The 19,111-nt window shown below is 42.1% G+C and overlaps 2 protein-coding genes across 3 annotated transcripts in view; one reads left to right on the plus strand and one right to left on the minus strand.

Annotated features, from left to right (window-relative positions):
• The window catches only part of zc3h3 (zinc finger CCCH-type containing 3), a 99,202-nt gene that overhangs the window by 20,299 nt on the left and 59,792 nt on the right, over window positions 1-19,111 (minus strand). For both annotated transcript variants that reach the window (XM_073815177.1, XM_065265026.2), the window contains exons 5-9: window positions 5,761-5,906; window positions 3,561-3,633; window positions 3,314-3,472; window positions 2,536-2,605; window positions 518-649 (exon numbers count right to left, since the gene is read on the minus strand). In XM_073815177.1, coding sequence (XP_073671278.1) covers window positions 518-649; window positions 2,536-2,605; window positions 3,314-3,472; window positions 3,561-3,633; window positions 5,761-5,906 — 580 coding nt within the window. The remainder of the gene's footprint in view (window positions 1-517; window positions 650-2,535; window positions 2,606-3,313; window positions 3,473-3,560; window positions 3,634-5,760; window positions 5,907-19,111) is intronic.
• Window positions 12,809-15,988, plus strand: LOC135789109 (uncharacterized). Its single transcript, XM_065298747.2, has 2 exons — window positions 12,809-13,229; window positions 13,326-15,988. The coding sequence occupies exons 1-2, from the start codon at window positions 13,044-13,046 to the stop codon at window positions 15,897-15,899; spliced, it is 2,760 nt and encodes a 919-aa protein (XP_065154819.1). The 5' UTR covers window positions 12,809-13,043; the 3' UTR covers window positions 15,900-15,988.

The raw sequence follows: 19,111 nt of genomic DNA on the forward strand, positions 1-19,111 counted from the left end.
AATATAAGGTGCTCATTTTTAAAAGAATAAATTTCCCCACCGAAACTTTTCTAAATAAATGAATTTATGTATTTGGGTGACATTTATCAAAACTAACGTTCGACTAAATAATTACTGGCTTGTTGTAACCAACAAATACTGTATTCAATACTGCTACTCTTTACTAACATGCAACTTAACGGAGCATTTTCCAAAATGTTCATATGGTTATAACACAAACGAAAAGTGACAGTGGAGATTAGTAATGCATATTTATGCTAATAGTTTAGAATAAAAAAAGGTTTATTCGGTTTCATTACCAAACCAGTAGGTATATAAAAAATAATTTTGTTTAATTTGTTAATTGTTTGGGAATTGGCTGCTTGCTAAAGGTAGCTTTAAAGTTGATACATTTACATACATAGTATGCGTTTACACAAACACACACCAGCAAAATTTTAAATAAGTTTAAGAAATGAGGCAAGCAAGGAAAGTTTACATATACTGTGTTTACAATATAATTGTCCAGCAGTCTCACCTTATCACCCTGAGGACAGTAACCTCTTACGAAGTCCTTGCAAATGTCTGCTTTGCGAGAAACATAGACGTGGCTGTAGGGGCAGCTACTGTTATTACAGATCCCCTTCAGGAAGTATGAGCACACAGGCATCTACAAAGAAAAAAACAACAGGAAAATAATTTTAGGTATTAATGCAAAAACACAATCTAATGATGGTAGTACGAGACTTGTAACAATACATCCCAGCCTTTTAACTGACTGTCTAACAGATGTGCGGAGATATCAAGTAAGTGATGGAAAAAATAAGTGATTTATGCACAAATGGCACCATTATTACGTTGTATTCTATTAAGTTTTTTATCAGTTTTTATATTACTTAACAGTAATTATATACATGAGATTTGAACAGACTTCATCTGAATATAATCTGCATGTATGAATAATCTGAACGTGAGCGAGAGCTCTCCTGGCTTAAAATAGCATGTGGGGTTTGAGCACACGACGAGCGGGAGGGAGCACCGCTGCCCTCTTAAGTGGAATCTCATTTCCATGGGGGTCGTATCATTTCTGCTTAATTAACTGCAACAGAAATATTGACCCAAGCGGGGCGTTGTACCGCCCGTATGATGTGTTTATGTGCAGGGGAGGGGAATGAACGCTTGCCATGACAGGGATTGAAGGGGTGTGGGGGATGGTTTGGGGCAGAGGGGGTCTTGTTTCTCAGTTATTTGGAGGAATGATGTTCGAGGGAATTGGATCGTTTTCAATTGCAGGCGTGAACTCGAGCCATGCTTCTTGACATATACACGGGTGACATATACAGGGTGTGGGGTTAAATTGAACCCCAAGGCTGTGGGATGGAAAAGGAGGGGGTTTAGGGCGAAATGGGGGTTGGGACTAGCAGGTGGGCCTGCCCGCAATAAGGGTGCCCTGCTTCTTGAAGACAAACGGACAGCTGGCCTCTGTGCATTGCAAGGGTATAGGGTGATGACTGTCACAGGTGCAATGATTCGTGTTTTAAACAAGTGTTAGAAGTGAGGCAGGCAGGGGAAGTATGTGTGTTTTACTGAAAGTGAACTCTGTCAGAGGGGAGAGATTTTACTGTGCCAAATAAACAACACAAACAGGTGCCAATCCTCAAGTCTGCAAGGAAAAATTCAACCTGGAATACCTTCACTTTTCTTGTAACCTCTTTATTTACCAACCCTGCTTTTATTATAATGAGTGTTAAACTATATATATTTGACCGTTGGCCCGTTGCATGTTTCTCATAGCACTTTGGTCCCAAATCAATATTTCATGTCCATTTATTTATTTACAGTATTTATCCAGTAAGTAGCCCTGAAATAAGAAGGCATTATTGCATTATACAAAAACCCGATCACCCTGTTTGAGCAAGCCGTATTTAAACAAACCAAGTAAAATGACTTGTTCAATACAAGCAAATGCCAAGTGTTAGCATGTAACAACAATGCAAACAATACTGCATTAAAATAAATTGAAATTATAAGTCAGTGTAATAAGTAAAAGCCCATAATAGGCCTTTAAGCAAACGAATCATGGCCATAAAAGACACTGTATGACCCACATGTGTGTGTCTGTCTGAGAGGGGAAGGTAAGTAACAAGATCGTAATGTTCACTTCTGGAGAATCTAGACTAGTATATGATGGGTCACATGTTGCTGATCCCGCCTCCACCTGTTTCCATGACGGCAATGTCTTCTCACAACCAGGCAAAAACTTCCAAGTATGTAACTCTGGAATCTACTGGGATTACCTCACAGATATTGACACTGTAAGACACCATATCATGACCTGAGCGAGGAAGCTTAGAACCTGCCAAACCATCTTTCATTATCACCCCACAGGCCATCAAGCACCGAAAGTAACCCGATACCACCCCGGACAGTCGATCGTGACTTCTGTTAAGACTTTTATGGCTTTGTAAACAAATTCAAGCTGCATTAGTTAATCTTGTTCAATTACTACCATAAGGAATGTTGAAAAGGAAGGCTTTGATGAAAGTTTGGACTTGCCTTCTCTTTGGCTACTTTATGAGAGAATGGACACGATCCATCTGTCTGTTTGCAGGTGCCACGTAGAAACCTGTCGAACAAATAAGAATTTCATGTTGAATGCTACCAATAACAGAGTTTCTGTAAGGCTGATTAACCTTTCATATACAGAGCAACTTGAACATTTTCAAACATTTTATTTTTTAATACCAAATAATGTTAATCCAACAAGTTTGTGAGACTGACAGTAATACCAGCATTATGTATAGGATTTTTTTGGGAGACACCATACTGTAGGAATTCTGTGATTTAAAAGGCACAAAGCAGAAGCAAAAAATACTCAACAAAAGAAGAAAGGAGGGCTCTTTTAAAATTTAAACAAGGGCTGTCAATCGATTCAAATGTTTAATCTAGATTAATCGCATTATTGTCATACAGTGAGAAGCAGCAGCACCTGATAAATGCACACCTTGCGTCGTATGAAGAAAAAGTGCCTGATTTTGAGCGTGGAGCTCGCGTTGTATGAAAAAACAGCATCTGACTTTAATTATAAATGGAGTGGACGCATGTCAATAATCATAATCAATTATTATTGATTATACCGTCGAGTTGTTGCAGCCCTAATTTGCACTATGGAAAATAATGTGGACTAGTCTAACTTTAACCAAGACTTTGCATGGGTATTTAAACCACCAAATATTGACATCTGAAATATCAGACTTTGGGTAAAAACTTCACTTTTCATAATAAGGTTGACATTTGCATGGAATTGCCCACGGTGTATGCGGATATGCAGTACCTGGTGCAGACCGCCACTTTGTCGGGGTCATGGATGTAGGGGCAGGCGTCTCCATGATTACATTTGCCAAACCGGTTGTAGTACATGCAGTACTGCTTGGCTTTCTGTTTTTTCTGACGGGCCTGTCGGATTATAGCTAAACTCCTCTGCACAGCACGGCTGTAAAAAGAAATGAAAATAAACCATCATCTTGTGAAATGTATCATACCGTTATCCTGTAGCATTTACAATATATAAGGATACTAACTTGGCTATGTATCGCGTGGCAGATGTTTTGGTCATGTTGCTAGTTAAGGAAACATCCGGATTGTACCACTCTCCTGTAGTGTGGAAGACAGAAAATTAAGGGATCTTTATACAAGATCAACACAAAGATAAAACAATTTAGTAAAATAACAGTACGGGATGGTTTCTCAGACATGGATTAGACTAGTCCTAGACTAAAATAAATGTAAGAGCTGTCCAAACTGAAAACAACTTGCACTGACATATCTTAAAATACATCAGTGCCCTTTGTTTTTCATGCCAGAATTAAATATTTTCTAATTAAACTAAGGTCTAGTCCTGGCTTAAGCTAATCCCTGTCCAGGAACCACCACTACATGTTATTATTATTACGTTATCTGTGTTTGTGGCATTATGGAAACACACAAATTAACTATACAAATTAAACCTTTGTAAAAAAACATAGTTATAGGATGATGCTTGTTTTACCTATGGCCTCATTCAGGCTTGCACACAAGCTTACTTATTTATACAAGCAAGTCTAATAACATGTAAACACAGGTCATCCCGTTCAGCAGGCCAATCAGTACAACTATGACATATATCAAGCTGTCTATTTATAAGTTAGAGTCCGTCAACCGTAGCCAAATGGGAACATGAGAAAGAATTGCGTTTAAAATGAGAAAGAATTGAGTTAAAGGGCAATGAGGGCAAAAGGGGATCTGGGTGCATGTAAAAAAAATGCCTGGCTGCTGGTCATGTCAGTTAAAACTGTGAAATCTATGTTAAAACCAGAGTGAGTCTGTTTATGGTAGTTATACCAGACCTGTGCGCGTTAAGAGTACTGTTGCAGTTGGGAGATTATAAGTGGATAGTGTGTATGTGCGTTTTGTGTAAATTTAAAACTCTCATCACAGGGCTGGATCTGATCTTTAATTCCAATTCCGCCATAGGCTTTAAGTTTTAATCTGGGCCATTTACAGTTTCTGTGTCTCCGTCTCAACCTGTGACCTGTGACGGATGGCAGCTATATTATTTCAGAAGGTGACCCACGGCACCCTCTACTCTTACACCACAGTATGCGTTGAAAATCTGTACAGCGTTCCCATACAAAACCAACATAGAGTAAATTGATCCCCAAAAACAGCTGCAATACCAAATTAGCATATATTTATGTAAAAACAAACAAATAAAAAAATGAATTTCACATATAAAATGCAACACACATCCACATTTATAAACATTTTCGTATATCATATTAGACAGTCCCTCTAGAAAAACGCGATTATGCAATCGCATGATTCAACACATAATCAGCCAAAGTCCATATATTTATTTTTTAAATACGCAGCACTTTCGCAGCATAATTTGCAGATTTCCGTGCGCAAAATATGCGGGCTTGCATGATTTCATAATCCCCGCATTTTCCTTGTAAAAGTCACATATATCTTAGCAGAAAGTTGAAAAATTTTGCATTTACCTCACACAAACGCAGCCATGTCCACTGTTGCCATGGAAACGTTATGAAGTGACGTGAACTTCATTGAAAAGCTGCAAATGCTGCAAACAGCTTTTGCAAGTTCCCGCAGTTTTTTCAAGTTCCCACAGTTTCATTGCATAAAATTGCATAAATATCCCACATAATCGCACTTTTTGAGAAAACATGCAGCAAGATCAAGGATTTTTGCCCACAACAATCACACAAAAAAAAAACTATTTTCTGGAAGGACTGATTACACTGCAAAAAATGACTTTCTTACTTAGTATGTTTGTCTTGTTTTCAGTAGAAATATCTAAAAATTCTTATATTAAGATGCTTTTTCTTGATGAGAAGTCTAGTTTTTAGACAAAAATACACAATTTAAGTGAATTTGGGCTTAAAACAAGCAAAAATATCTGCCAATGGGGTGAAAAAAATCTTGAAATAAGATTTCTTTTTTCATAAACACTTGAAGCTAAATTTTCTCACCCCATTGGGAGATAATTTTGCTTGTTTTAAGCACAAATTCACTTAAATTGTATATTTTTGTCAAAAACTAGACTTATTTTCTTAGGTCATTTTGCTCATCAAGAAAATACATCAACATTTTTTAAATATTTCTACTGAAAACAAGACAAAAATACGAAGTAAAACAGCCATTTTTTGCAATGTATAACCTTAAATCAGAATTTTTTTTATATACATATGTATAAACAGGCAATTATTTTTGTCAAAAGGTTACCTGGTTTACTGTTAGGCGTGCAGACAGTATGAGTGCGAGAGAGCTTATTGGCTGAGACTCTGTATAGTGCTCCGCCTATCCATCTCATGCTCCGCCCCCTCCAATGTCTTTCTGATGTGGTCCTCAGTCGATTCTGCAGGAGGATTCTGAATTTGAAAAAAGCAAAAGCAAAACTGAACAACAGGAAAGCAATGAAAGTAACACTTAAACACCAACTATCGGCCAAAATCTAATCAACATGATTGTTTTATTTTAGTAATTAAGGCTAAAACAGTTATATATTTTTTTTCTCTTTGGTCCAATGATAACATAAGTCAGGGAGGAAGTTTTTTGCTACTGCGCCTTCAAGACCTCAGGGTAAAAACCTTTGGCGGGTTTGTTGTTGTCAAGTCCAGTATGGTACCCCATCTACAATACAAATATTGATGATCTATCCCACATTTTACAAATACCATGACCAGGCAAGCAAACTCCAAAGACATTGCTAAAATGTGGTCATATGCAAAAAAATTCAGGAAACTGAAAATGCAATGATGGCTGTATATGCTTAATCAATTGTCTTTTTCTAGATTGGAGAGGAAATAATCAATTTCGTCACAATTTAAAATTCAGTGATTTCTTAAATCATGACATGACACCTGTAAGAGACTTTTTACTGCATATCGTATCACTCCACACATCTCTGAGTGAGGGCAACAATGCAGCTATTCGCTCCGTCTCTCCTTCAGCTTCCTGTGTGTTTCACCATCCCACCTTCAACACTCTTTTCTAATCTCATCCTCACCTTTCCAAACACACCAACACTAACACACACTCTCTCTCGCTATCTCCCTCTCTTACTCCTGGCTCCTGTGTCACAGCACTCTGGTAAATTGCTCCTTTAATGGAGGGGACGGCCGTGTGGAAATGGAGAGAATTGAAAAGAGGAGGAAATCATTGAGATAATTGCCAGGGCATGAGGCCAGAGCAGAAAGACTGCCCCCAAACATACTCTCTGATGCTCTCTCTCTCTCACACACACCAACACACACACACAACATAATTCTCACATTATTTTGTTTCAAGAAATTTTGGTGCAAAAACAAGAAGAAATTAATTGTTTATTTGATGTATGTGGTTAAGAATGGTAAAACTTTCAAATGGTAATTGTCACTTTTAAATTAATTAAAAGGGAAAGTTCACCCCAAAATGTCTGTGTAACACAATGTAAGATCAAGGCCATAAACTACCTGCATAAATGTACGAATTCCCCTGAGAGTCGCCATTCACATTCATTGAAAAATAAGGTTAGTAATTGATAACAGAATTTTATTTTAGGTCCTTAATTTATTGTTTTGTTATTTTAGTATTACTCAATATTACATCCTCAGTGCTGTGTGCATACAGTCAAATATTTGTGTCAATACTACAGTATATGCTAATCGTACTCATGTACTCTCAATTCTATATAGTCAATCTGAGGTTATGTATTTAAAGTTGGTGTAATAAGTAAAAGGGTCACTAATCTGTATTAGAAGACATGAGAGCTTTACTACAAAATGTTTCGAGAGCCCATCTAAAGCCCTACAGCAATTGCCTTCAACATCAATCTACACCCAATACAAGAGCTTCAACTACACAATCTATTGCCTCGGCCATTATGTCCAACCCCAGCCCACACATACAGCACAGCATCAACACTGAGGTTGAACACTCCTACACACACACACACACACACACACAGAAAGCATCACTGGCTTAAATACAAGAAGTTGCCAAAAATGGCAATGGGTTTTAAAGGTGCTCTGTGAAATTGTTTACTTGTCCAAAACTTTAAATTAAAGGTCACATTATACACACTGTAAAAAGTAAAACATGGCTGTTTTTCGTTTGATGTAATTTTTTTCATTCCAATAGCCTAAGCTTATTAGATTGTTAAGTAAAATTAAATTTTGTAATTTGTATGTGTCTTTCAATCTATTTTATTAGATTGATACAATATAAATTATAACATAACAATTGAAATTCAAATTATAAATTCGATCAAACGACTTTTATTAGATTGATAGAATATAAATTATAACATAACAATGAAATTCAAATTATACATTCGATCAAACGACTTTTATTAGATTGATACAATATAAATTAAAACATAACAATGAAATTCAAATTATACATTTGATCAAACTACTTTTATTAGATTGATACAATATAATTTATAACATAACAATGTAATTCAAATTATACATTCGATCAAACTGCTTTTATTAGATTAAGCACGGTTTGCGCATGCGCAGATGAAAACTCGAGAGAGTTCTTCAGGGAGAGACCGAAAGCAGTTGACGGTTATCTGCTGAACAACGCGAACAGGACCCGTTTTTCAGGTAAGGGGGAATTAACCAAAATTGCACGTCTGCGTTATCCTTTCCCTTTATACTCACACTATAATTTTTATAAGGTAGTTCAGTTTTCATAAGGTGACTGTCACCGTTTTACCTATAGCCAGGTTTACAGGCTAGCGTGACCTAGCATTATGTAATAGTGATAATATTAACGTTATATAGACTGATATTATGAAAGGAAAAAATATTTTCTCGCTCTGAATGTTGTAAAAAAGTTGTTTTCATGACTAAGGCTTGAGTATATTGCATTTCTCTGCCGACAATTAACGTTAAATGAATCACCTCAATATGTGACGTGTAATGTTACACTGATTTTGCCGCTCGGAGTTTAGGCTAAATGCTCCGGGCGCTCAATGCCGATATGAACGTGGATTTTATATGCTTTATGTTTTACATTTGCGAAGGCGGAAATGAATGTGAGGGTGGTGTACTCATTTATTTACTCATTAGGGTTATTTATTGTCTCGCCAGGATATGCCAAGTGATGAAGAATTGGAGCAAAAGTCCTCAGTAACATGCCCTCAACCGCAGCTGCTGTATCAATGTTATTTGGACTGACATACCCATGGTTTCTTATTTGTTCTTATTTGATATATTCACATTTTAATATGCTATATATGAAATTGAACTTGAAATGAACTGATTACTTGAACTGTCTCAGAATGCTGTATTTGTAAAACGTTTGTTTTGCCAAAAAAGTCTGTAAAAACAGTGATTTTCTTGGGATTTAATAAATATTTAAAAGAACGTTTGATCTGACTCATTTAAACATGTATTTATATATTGAGATAATTTAAAAAATTTAGATTATGTCAATTGTGAAGCCTTTTATATTGGAATGAATACATATTTCAGATTGAAGGAAACTGAATTTAGATCAAGTCTTTTAAAAAACCTTTTTTTTAATTTAAGCCAATTTAAATTTTTGATTTACCCCAAATTCAGAAAAGAGTTTGCATGAAATGCAAAAAATTAGTTTGAACTGAATGGTTTCTAAACATTAGATCAATGTAAAATCTTTATTGTGAATGGTTACTTCAATTTTATTAGGTTAATCCAATGTTTCACTTTTTACAGTGCACGCTGGTTTTTCTCTCATGTTAATCATGAGTACCTATAGAGTAGTATTGCATCCTTCATACATTCAAAGAGTCTTTAGTTTTATCAGATTTATAAAAGACAGATCAGCTGTACAGATTCTTTCCACATTAACCCGACCCCCTCGAGGGGTAATGCAGGTGGAGCAGGTCGCTTGCGCTATTCCAGTTAAAGTGCCCATATAAGGACTTCCATTGTACTTCCTGCACTAAAAATTGTCCATAAAAAATGAAGCAAGATCGTTATGTATGAATCTTGTTTGTAAAAAAACTTTCAGCAGCTTAAGTCAGAATGCATGAAATAGCTTGAAATACAAGAAATGACCAGGTGTAAAAAGGTTTTAAAGCAAACCTCAGAAGTGACAAAGTTACCCCAACAAAACAGCAATGTAAAAGACTGAGACACATGAAAGTTGTGATTAAAAATCAGGTTTTTTTGTACAAAACTCATCGATCTGAAAAGAGCTCTGTCCCTGATTGGCCAGCTAATATATAGTGATTGGCCTGAATACCTTTGACGTCAGATGGAAATGTGACGCTCCTTACCAGGTTTGAAAGATTCGCTCACAATGCAATGCTAACAGGAGTTAACTTACAGGATGTGAGTCCAAGTGGGAGGAATTATGATAATGTCAGTCTTGTCTACTTCAACATGCCCAGGAAGTAAACTGTTGCTTACAATCCGTGTGTTTGTTGTAGAGATTCACGTTGGAAATTATTACTTTTGCTACCAATACACACTTACACACCAAAGGAAATGTAAAATCGTGAATCGGGGCCATAGCTGCTCTTGTACTAATTAAGATAAAGTGTAAAGAGTCTAAGCCTAAAATTCCACATTTACATCTTCCACTTTCCACTGGTTTGTTTTTCTCCATTGAAGGCAATGACATTACTTGTTCATCTACAGGGGAACCGCCATATATACCTTTAGATAGTGACACGAAAGGCATGTCACAACGCATAGTTTTGCTGTTCTATTTCATCCCTACTGACCGCCAGAGGCGGTGCTTAAGCACTGAATGATCCATCTCGCGCATGCGCAGGTCGAGTGTTTATACCAACAAAGTCACCCGTGACCCCTGATGCCTACGGAGAGTCTATAACTTCCGGTGACATCAGAGGATCTGTTCCTTTTCATCTTCTCGCTTCGCAGGTTGTTTTTTCCGCGCTAGCAAAAGACTAGGATATTGTGTTTCATTCGTTGCTGGTGGCCTTGTGGCATTGTATTGTCGGAGCAGCGAGTTGCTCGCCCTCCAAAGGCCGCAACGGAATCCACCGACAGGTGAGTTACAAACTTTTTACATAACTGCTCGTTTGGTGCATTTGTTGGTGACGGCTGTGTTTTCGCTCCCTCTCCCGACATTTGTAATCTAACGTTAACAGTTACCTTTATATTATTGATTCATCTGCGATTTATTGTTGTAACACGGACGCGTTTTTGGTTGATTGTTCAGCTGCGCTCGTGTAGTTACTTCGTGCCAACTCGGTTGTGCCGGTTTATTTTGTTAAACGTCTTTTTGCGCTTTAACTGCGCTTTGTGTATTTAGTACCAACTCGGTTGTGTCGGTTTTTCGTTTAAACGTTCGGCGCTTAACTGCGCTTGTGTATTCGTGCCAACTCGGTTGTGCCAGTTTTTTGTTAATCGTTCGGCGCTTAACTGCGCTTTGTGTATTTTGCAACAACTCGGTTGTGCCAGTTTTTTGTTAATCGTTTCGGCGCTTAACTGCGCTTTGTGTATTCGTGCCAACTCGGTTGTGCCGGTTTTTGTTAATAGCGCTTACCCTTAACTGGCTTCACAACGTTTGCGGTGACGGTTGTGCTTTCGCTCCCGGCACCGGTACTGCGTTTAGTGTCTTATTATTTCGTTGCCCTAAGCTGGTGGAGGCAGTGCTTTCGCTCCCGTTCCCAGCATATTTGTGCCTCAGGGACTAGATTGGTGGCAGTGTTCCCGCTGAAGCTAATCTTTTTTCTTTTTTGCTACATTTGTTGGTGAAGGTTGTGCTTTCGCTCCCTCTCCCGGCATCTGTACTGCATTCTGTGTCTATTTTTTCGTTGGGATAGTTTACCCTTAGCTGGTGAAGGCAGTGTTTTCGCTCCCGCTCCCAGCATAGGTGTGCCCCTGTGACTAATTGGTGGCAGCGTTTCCGCCGAGGCTACCTTTTTTTTCTCAGTTGCCAGCATGGTTGGCAACCACTCCTGCTCGGCCTGTATGGCTCCTCTGCAGCTTGAGGATGGCCATGATTTATGTCCCTCATGTCTTGGCTTTGAACATTTAAAGGAGGGTCTTTCTGACGACCCCTGCATGAACTGTGGTATCATGCCTCGGGCAGTGAGGGCAGCTAGACTGGCTGAGGTGGAGCAACTGTCGGGCTCTACTTCGTCGATTGGACATTTGACCCCAGCCCAGCGACTGGTTCCAGATCAGACTGGGCAGTCTAAACGTCAGGCTGCTGAGGCCGCAGGCCCCACTCCTGCAAAAAAGGCCAAGGGACCCCGGCTTGCCTCTAAAGTGGACCAACTAACAGCGGAGCTCAATACTATGAAGTCCCTCTTCCTGGCTTTCCAGTCCGGGACTGGAGCAGAGCCGCCAGATGATTTTGTCCCTTCGGCAGCCTCCTTGGAGTCGGAGGACGATGTGCTTTCCATGGCAGCTTCAGCTGGCCAGTTTAATGAATATGAGCCAGAGGTACTTCCACAGATGGGAGCCTCCCAACCTTCTGCGGCCGGCTCCCGGTCTTCAACCCATAGCTCTACTGGTGGTGTTGAGGACTGCTCTATGGGAGCCATCATTCGTATGGCTCTTGCTCGTCTCCAGTTGGACGTCCCGCAAACTCAGCCGGCTCCGGCCAGTGCTTTTTTCAGGCGTGTCCCAGCCTCCGTCAGCTTTACTGCGCCCCCATCGGAGGAGTATTTGAGGGAGTTGCAGGCATGTTGGAGGGATTCTAAGGCCCTCTCTCATGCAACGTCCGATGGCCGGACCCTGGCAGCCATGCAGGACGCACAGAAGTTCGGATTGGACCGCATGCCAGCAGTTGAGCCGACAATAGCGGCTCTTATCATCTCACCTGATGAGGCTTTGAGGCCGGATGCTAGGTGCCCTCGCCCCCAGTGCCGGGTTACAGATGACCTGCTCTGTAAGGCCTATGATGCAGCGGCTCGCATGGGACGCATCGGTAACTCCATGTCCCACCTGATGCTCGCTTTGTCAACTTCCCTGCAGGAGACTGAGTTGGATGCCTCTGTCCACAGCTTTAGCGTTGCTTCACTACAAGCATTCGCATTGATGTCTAGGGAATTGGGGCGGTTGATGTCTACTCTTGTGCAGGCTCGCCGCCAGGTATGGTTGGCACAATCTCCTCTCACTGAGGCCTGTAGGAGAACCCTCCGCAGTGTTCCGGTGGAACCAGGGGAGCTGTTTGGTTCCGCAGCTCTGGAAGCGCTTGAGCGCACGGTCCAAGCCGGACGGACTCGACAGCAGCTGTCCGGGCTTCAGAGAAGCGTTCCGCCTCCTAGCAGGCCTAGAGGTCCTCCAGCTGTCCCACAGCGCAGCTATCGTCCACAGGCTCACCCCAGGGGCTACCTAAGGTCTCTGCGCCCACGTCCACAGCCTGCTCAGCAGCAGGCACCGACCTTTCGGGTGCCTGACCGGCTGCCCTCAGGACAACCTCAGTCCTTTCCGACCCGTCGTGCCTCTGGAACCTTTAGAGGCCGGGGACCCCGGCGCTGAAGCCCGGGGGTCGGCCGTCGGCTGTTTTTCCCAGCAGCAGCTCAGCTATTGGGCTGCCTCCACCAGGGACCCATGGGTGCTCTCAACCTTAACCCACGGGTACAAACTTCAGTTCCGACGCCGGCCCCCAGCCCATGGCCGGGTCAAGATGACCATCATAAACGACCCGGCAAAAGCCCAAGCCCTCACCCAGGAGTTGTCCGCCCTCCTGGACAAGGGTGCCATCGAGCCAGTAGATCCCCTATTGCACCCCGGGGGGTTCTACTCAACTTACTTTCTGGTAGCAAAGAAAGATGGCGGACTCCGTCCTATCCTCGACCTGAGGGGTCTCAACAGGTTCCTGAAGGTTCTGAGGTTCCACATGCTGACCACTGCAGAGGTTCTACGTACAATTGCCAAAGGAGAGTGGTTTACGTCAGTAGACCTGAAGGATGCCTACTTCCACATCCCTATAGCTCCACACCATCGGCAGTTTCTGCGGTTTGCCTTTCAAGGGCGCCATTTCCAGTTCCGAGTGCTCCCATTCGGTCTCTCCCTCTCCCCTCGGGTGTTCACCAGGTGTGTGACCGCAGCCCTTTCGCACTTGCAGTCGCGGGGCATGAAGATTCTCCCATATCTGGACGACTGGCTCATCTGTGCGCCATCCCAGTCTCAAGTGGCACTGGACACGTCGTGTCTTCTCTCCCATGTGGCCCGCCTGGGCCTCCGGGTGAATTTTACAAAGAGTTGCCTGGTTCCATCGCAGGGCACGCTTTTTCTCGGTATGACTCTAGATGCAATCACCATGAAGGCTCGCCCATCACCACAGCGGGTGGACGACATCCTCCACCTCCTCCTCCTGTTTCGGGAGGGCAGGCAGTTACGCTATGTGGAGTTTTTGCGCCTCCTAGGGAAGCTGACGGCTGCCGCTACCGTGATTCCTCTAGGACTGCTGTCGCTGCGTCCCCTCCAGAGGTGGTTGCACGGCTTTCATCTAGATGTCCAGTGGCACCGACACAGGAAACTCAAGGTGTCACGTCGTTGCCTTCTTGCTCTGGCCCCATGGAGAGTAAGGTCATTTCTCCTGCAGGGCATGCCCTTGGGTTCCATTGCATCTCGTCGGGAAATCCTCACAACAGATGCTTCTCTCTCGGGGTGGGGTGCTGTGTGGCAGAATCGAACAACTCAGGGGCTGTGGTCTGTCCGGGAGCGCTCACAGCACATCAATGTTCTGGAACTGCGGGCTGTGCACAGGGCATTGCAGGCCTTTCTTCCCTTCCTGGGAGGCCGGCATGTGCTTGTGCGATCAGACAATGTCTCAACTGTGTCTCACATAAACCACCAAGGAGGCACCAGGTCTGCACCGCTGCTGCAGGCGTCCCAGGACCTCCTGCTGTGGGCAGGGCCACACCTGGCCAGCCTGAGGGCGATGTATTTGCCTGGGGAGCAGAATCAGGCGGCAGACTTACTCTCCCGTTGCAAGCCTCCGCCGGGAGAGTGGCGGCTTCATCCGGATGTGGTCCTCAGCATCTGGGACATCTTCGGCAGGGCAGGGGTGGATCTCTTTGCCTCAGAGGAATCGACCCATTGCCCCCTCTGGTTCTCCTGGACGGAGAAGAGCAGCCCTCTGGGCCAGGATGCTCTCGCACACGATTGGCCAGAGGGTCTCCTCTATGCTTTTCCGCCAATCCCTCTGATTCTTCCAACACTGCAGAGAGTCCTCCAGCAGGGTCACAGGCTACTGTTGGTAGCCCCCTTCTGGCCGGGAAGAACATGGTTTCCACTGTTGTACAGTCTCTGCAAAGGTTCACCGTGGCGCCTCCCAGACAGGAGGGATCTCCTGTCTCAGTTACAGGGCCGAATCTGGCATCCCGATCCTCATCGCCTGCAGCTGTGGGTCTGGTCACTGCAGGGCCCGACCCGCTGCTGACTGAGTGTTCAGATGGCGTCTGCAATACCATATTGAATGCAAGGGCGCCTTCTACCCGGGCGCAGTATGAGAACAGGTGGCAGCTGTTTACTACATGGTGCTCAGACAGGGATGTGGACCCTGTGCACTGTTCAGTTCCAAAGATTCTAGAGTTCCTCCAGTCACTCTTGGATGGCGGCCGGTCCCCGGCTACCTTGAGGGTATATGTGGCAGCTATTTCCTCTCTACATGCTCGGGTGGACAACGACACTGTGGGGTGTCACAGATTGGTGTCTCTTTTTCTGAAGGGTGCATGGCGGTTACGCCCCCCACGAGCACAGCGCGCCCCAGCCTGGGATCTGCACCTGGTGCTCGATTCTCTATGCTCACCTCCCTTTGAACCCCTGGCTCAGGCAGAGCTGAAGTGGGTCTCTATTAAGACTGCCTTTCTCCTTGCTATCACGTCAGCGAAGCGTGTTGGGGAACTTCATGCGCTCTCTGTGAGTAACTCATGTTTGCGGTGGAACTCCGATGGCTCAGGGGTTACCCTGTGGCCGAATACAGCTTTTCTTCCGAAGGTTTTGTCTTCATCCAACCTTAACCAACCTATCCACCTGGCGCAATTTACTCCCCCAGAAGGGGAGGATAGATTACAGCGGCTGTGTCCCGTACGGGCTCTCAAAACCTACGTGGTCGCGACTGCGAGTATAAGGCAGTCAGACCAGCTCTTCCTCTGCTATGGTGGTCCTAGAAGGGGCTGTGCTCTCTCCAAACAGCGGTTGTCTCATTGGGTGGTGGATGTAATCACCCAGGCATATAAACGAGGTGGTCACCCCCTGCCATCCGGGGTGAGGTGCCACTCTACCAGGGCGGTCTCAACTTCATGGGCGGCCCTGCGCGGCGTGCCCCTGGAGCGCATCTGTGAGGCGGCATCATGGGCATCCCCAAGTACCTTCTCCAGGTTCTACCGGGTGAATGTCGCCACCCCCCATCCACTGGAGGTGGTCCTGTTGCCGGACTCTGTGCTCTCCTCTCAATAAGGTATGTGCTAAATTCCTCGTGACTTTTTTGGTATATGTCATCCAGTGCTTAAGCACCGCCTCTGGCGGTCAGTAGGGATGAAATAGAACGAGAGTTACGTATGTAACTACGGTTCTATGAATCCCGGATGACCGCCAGAGCGTTCTGTCACTCAGAATCACTGTGTACTCGCAAGAAGATTCTGTAGGAACAGATCCTCTGATGTCACCGGAAGTTATAGACTCTCCGTAGGCATCAGGGGTCACGGGTGACTTTGTTGGTATAAACACTCGACCTGCGCATGCGCGAGATGGATCATTCAGTGCTTAAGCACCGCCTCTGGCGGTCATCCGGGATTCATAGAACCGTAGTTACATACGTAACTCTCGTTATTCTGCATTGATACAACTGCATTGATGTTTGAAAAGGTTGTCCTTTGAATGTTTTTAATTAGTCATTGGTGGGCCGTAAGTTGCAAAAGGTTAAGAACCCCTGGCCCAGCTAACACGCATAAATGGTTTTTAAGGTTATACTTAGGATCCAAACCCTAAGCATAAGCAATAACAACAGCACATTTGCCTTAGGAAGCACCATCAAATATTTAAAGATTAAACAATATAAACAGGCCTTGGCACAGAAAGTAAAACTAATGAAAAAATCAGCTATTAACACATGCACTGATAAAAGTGCCGAACGACTTGTAGTGCATCAACTTCCTTTTAGCTGTAAGAGCATATGTCACACATAATTCACGCAGGTCTATACTGGCTTACTGACTGCAGTCATGGGAGCAATAATGAGGCGTAATGGGAGAACAGTAGCTGCCCTAACCGGGTCTTCGACAGAGCACCCATGAGCCATAATGGAGCCTAATGTAGCCACGACATGAACAAGGAACATGCACAGCAGTTAACCTCAATCAAAGTGATAAATGAATTAAATATAGAGGGCTCAAATGCAAGTTTGCTTTCAGCAGGGTTTGTTTAAGTTAAAACGTCTAAATGTAATGAATTATATGTTATTCCTAAAATTCAAAATACTTTTAGATAATTTGGAGAACACAAGGTTAAAGGATTAGTCAATTTTCTTAAAAAAAAAATCCAAATAATTTACTCACCACCATGTCATCCAAAATGTTGATGTCTTTCTTTGTTTAGTCGAGAAGAAATGTTTTTGAGGAAAACATTCCAGGATTTTTCTCATTTTAATGGACCCCAACACTTAACAGTTTTAATGCAGTTTAAAATTGCAGTTTCAAAGGACTCTAAATGATCCCAAACGAGGCATAAGGGTCTTATCTAGTGAAATGATTGTCATTTTTTAAAAGAAACGGCCGGAACAGTCCTCTTTCTCCACACTTGTAAACACTGGGGTGTAGTTTTGCACACGTCATCCGTGACCTCTTGACGTGATGACGTATTACGTGAGGTCGCGCTGGCGCATCACAGGACCGGAGGAAGACGAGACGTTGTGGTTTAAAAGTGCATATTTTTATTGCCATAAATGACGATCATTTCGCTAGATAAGACCCTTATGCCTCGTTTGAGATCGTTTAGAGTCCTTTGAAACGGCAATTTTAAACTGCATTAAAACTGTTAAGTCTTGGGGTTCATTAAAGTCCATTAAAATGAGAAAAATCTTGGAATGTTTTCCTCAAAAAAACAATTTCTTCTCTACTGAACAAAGAAAAAAAATCAACATTTTGTATCACATGGTGATGAGTTTTTCTGGATACATTTTTTTTAAGAAAATGGACTAATCCTTTAACAGAACAAAGGTCATGGCATATACTGATAATTTTAATGCATTTTAAGTTGCACTGAAAAAAATGATTCATTGAATTTAATCAATTTTTTTAAGGTAAGTGGTTGCAATCAATTTATTTAAGCTACATTTAAACAAAAGTTTTATATTTTACTTGACGTTACTAATCTTTTTTGTTTAAATGTAGCTTAAATAAATTGATTGCAACCACTTACCTTAAAAAAATTGATTAAATTCAATGAATAATTTTTTTCAGTGTGTTTTGGATAAAAGCATCTGCCAAATGCATGAATGTAAATAAATGCAAATATAATTATTTTATGAATCTTTTGAAATTTGAGAAGAGTCACAATTTACTGCACTAGTAAGGATAAAACCTAAAACAACGGTTTTTAAAAACACAGTTTTAAATCTAAATACACTGAAAAAAAAAGATTCATTCAATTTACTCATTTTTTTAAGGTAAGTGGTAGCAATCAATTTATTTAAGCTGCATTTAAACAAAAGTTTTTTGTTTTGCCTTTCTAATTTTTTTTGTTTAAATGTAGCTTAAATAAATTGATTGAAACCACTTAGCCTACCTTAAAACAATTGAGTAAATTGAATGAATCATTTTATTCAGTGTTACAAAGAAAGCAGTATGAGGTATGTCAACATGATCTTACAGTACGAGAATTTGTATGTAGTATACGAATTGGCTAATTCATACAAAGTGAATCATAGAAAAAAAGGACCATTATCATAAAAAAGCAATAATGAAATCTCACCCCTAACCCCAAAGTCACAAGCGAAAGCAAATCATACAAAAACATACGAGTGTGGTCGAACAAATGAGCCAACTTGTAAAATACGTATAAATTGCCATGAGATTGCGTTGGGTATGTACGACACAATGATTGGATGAACTGTCCCTCTCTTTAATAAGAAGCACAGCCAAAGACTGCTTTGTGACCTCTTGTGCCTTTTGTTTTAAAAGACAAGTAAGAGAGAAAAAGCTACATCATCTATAGAGGTCTCGTCCAGTTGTCCTTGAACTCTTTCAATTGTGATATCTTCATTGAACCAGCACTCTCTAAATCACACATCCTCACAATGTAGGGGCAAAATTCCTTCAGTTGCTATTCTGGTATCAGTTACGTTAACTTAGACAGAAAGCGATGAGAGCTCATCTGCCATAAGAAGTAGAGTGAACCGGCGTACTTATACTCATGGTCTGGAGGGACATAACACGTCGACCAATGTATCACTTGAATGGCAGTGGAGAATTATTTTTATGGGACACACGATGGGTTGTAATTGCGCTGTTGGAGTTGGGTATGATTTAGTGTTAGGGGGCTCTGACCCTGAAGCTATGATATAAAAAAGTCTTCATGCTCTTTCTAAGGTTCTACAAGTGGATATGATAGAAAAGAGCGAAGGAACTTATTTTAACTTATTTTATTTTAACTTATTTTTAATTTGAAAACAG

The sequence above is a fragment of the Paramisgurnus dabryanus genome, chromosome 7 (assembly GCF_030506205.2).
Source record: "Paramisgurnus dabryanus chromosome 7, PD_genome_1.1, whole genome shotgun sequence".
In the NCBI taxonomy this organism is placed as follows: Eukaryota; Metazoa; Chordata; class Actinopteri; order Cypriniformes; family Cobitidae; genus Paramisgurnus; species Paramisgurnus dabryanus.

Bases quoted from the DNA above. Each gene is read 5' to 3' on its own strand.
- LOC135789109 (XM_065298747.2), top strand. From the start codon at position 13,044: ATGGGTGCTCTCAACCTTAACCCACGGGTACAAACTTCAGTTCCGACG. The intron at 13,230-13,325 runs GTTCTACTCAAC...GAAGGTTCTGAG, and splicing joins CCCCTATTGCACCCCGGGGG to GTTCCACATGCTGACCACTG.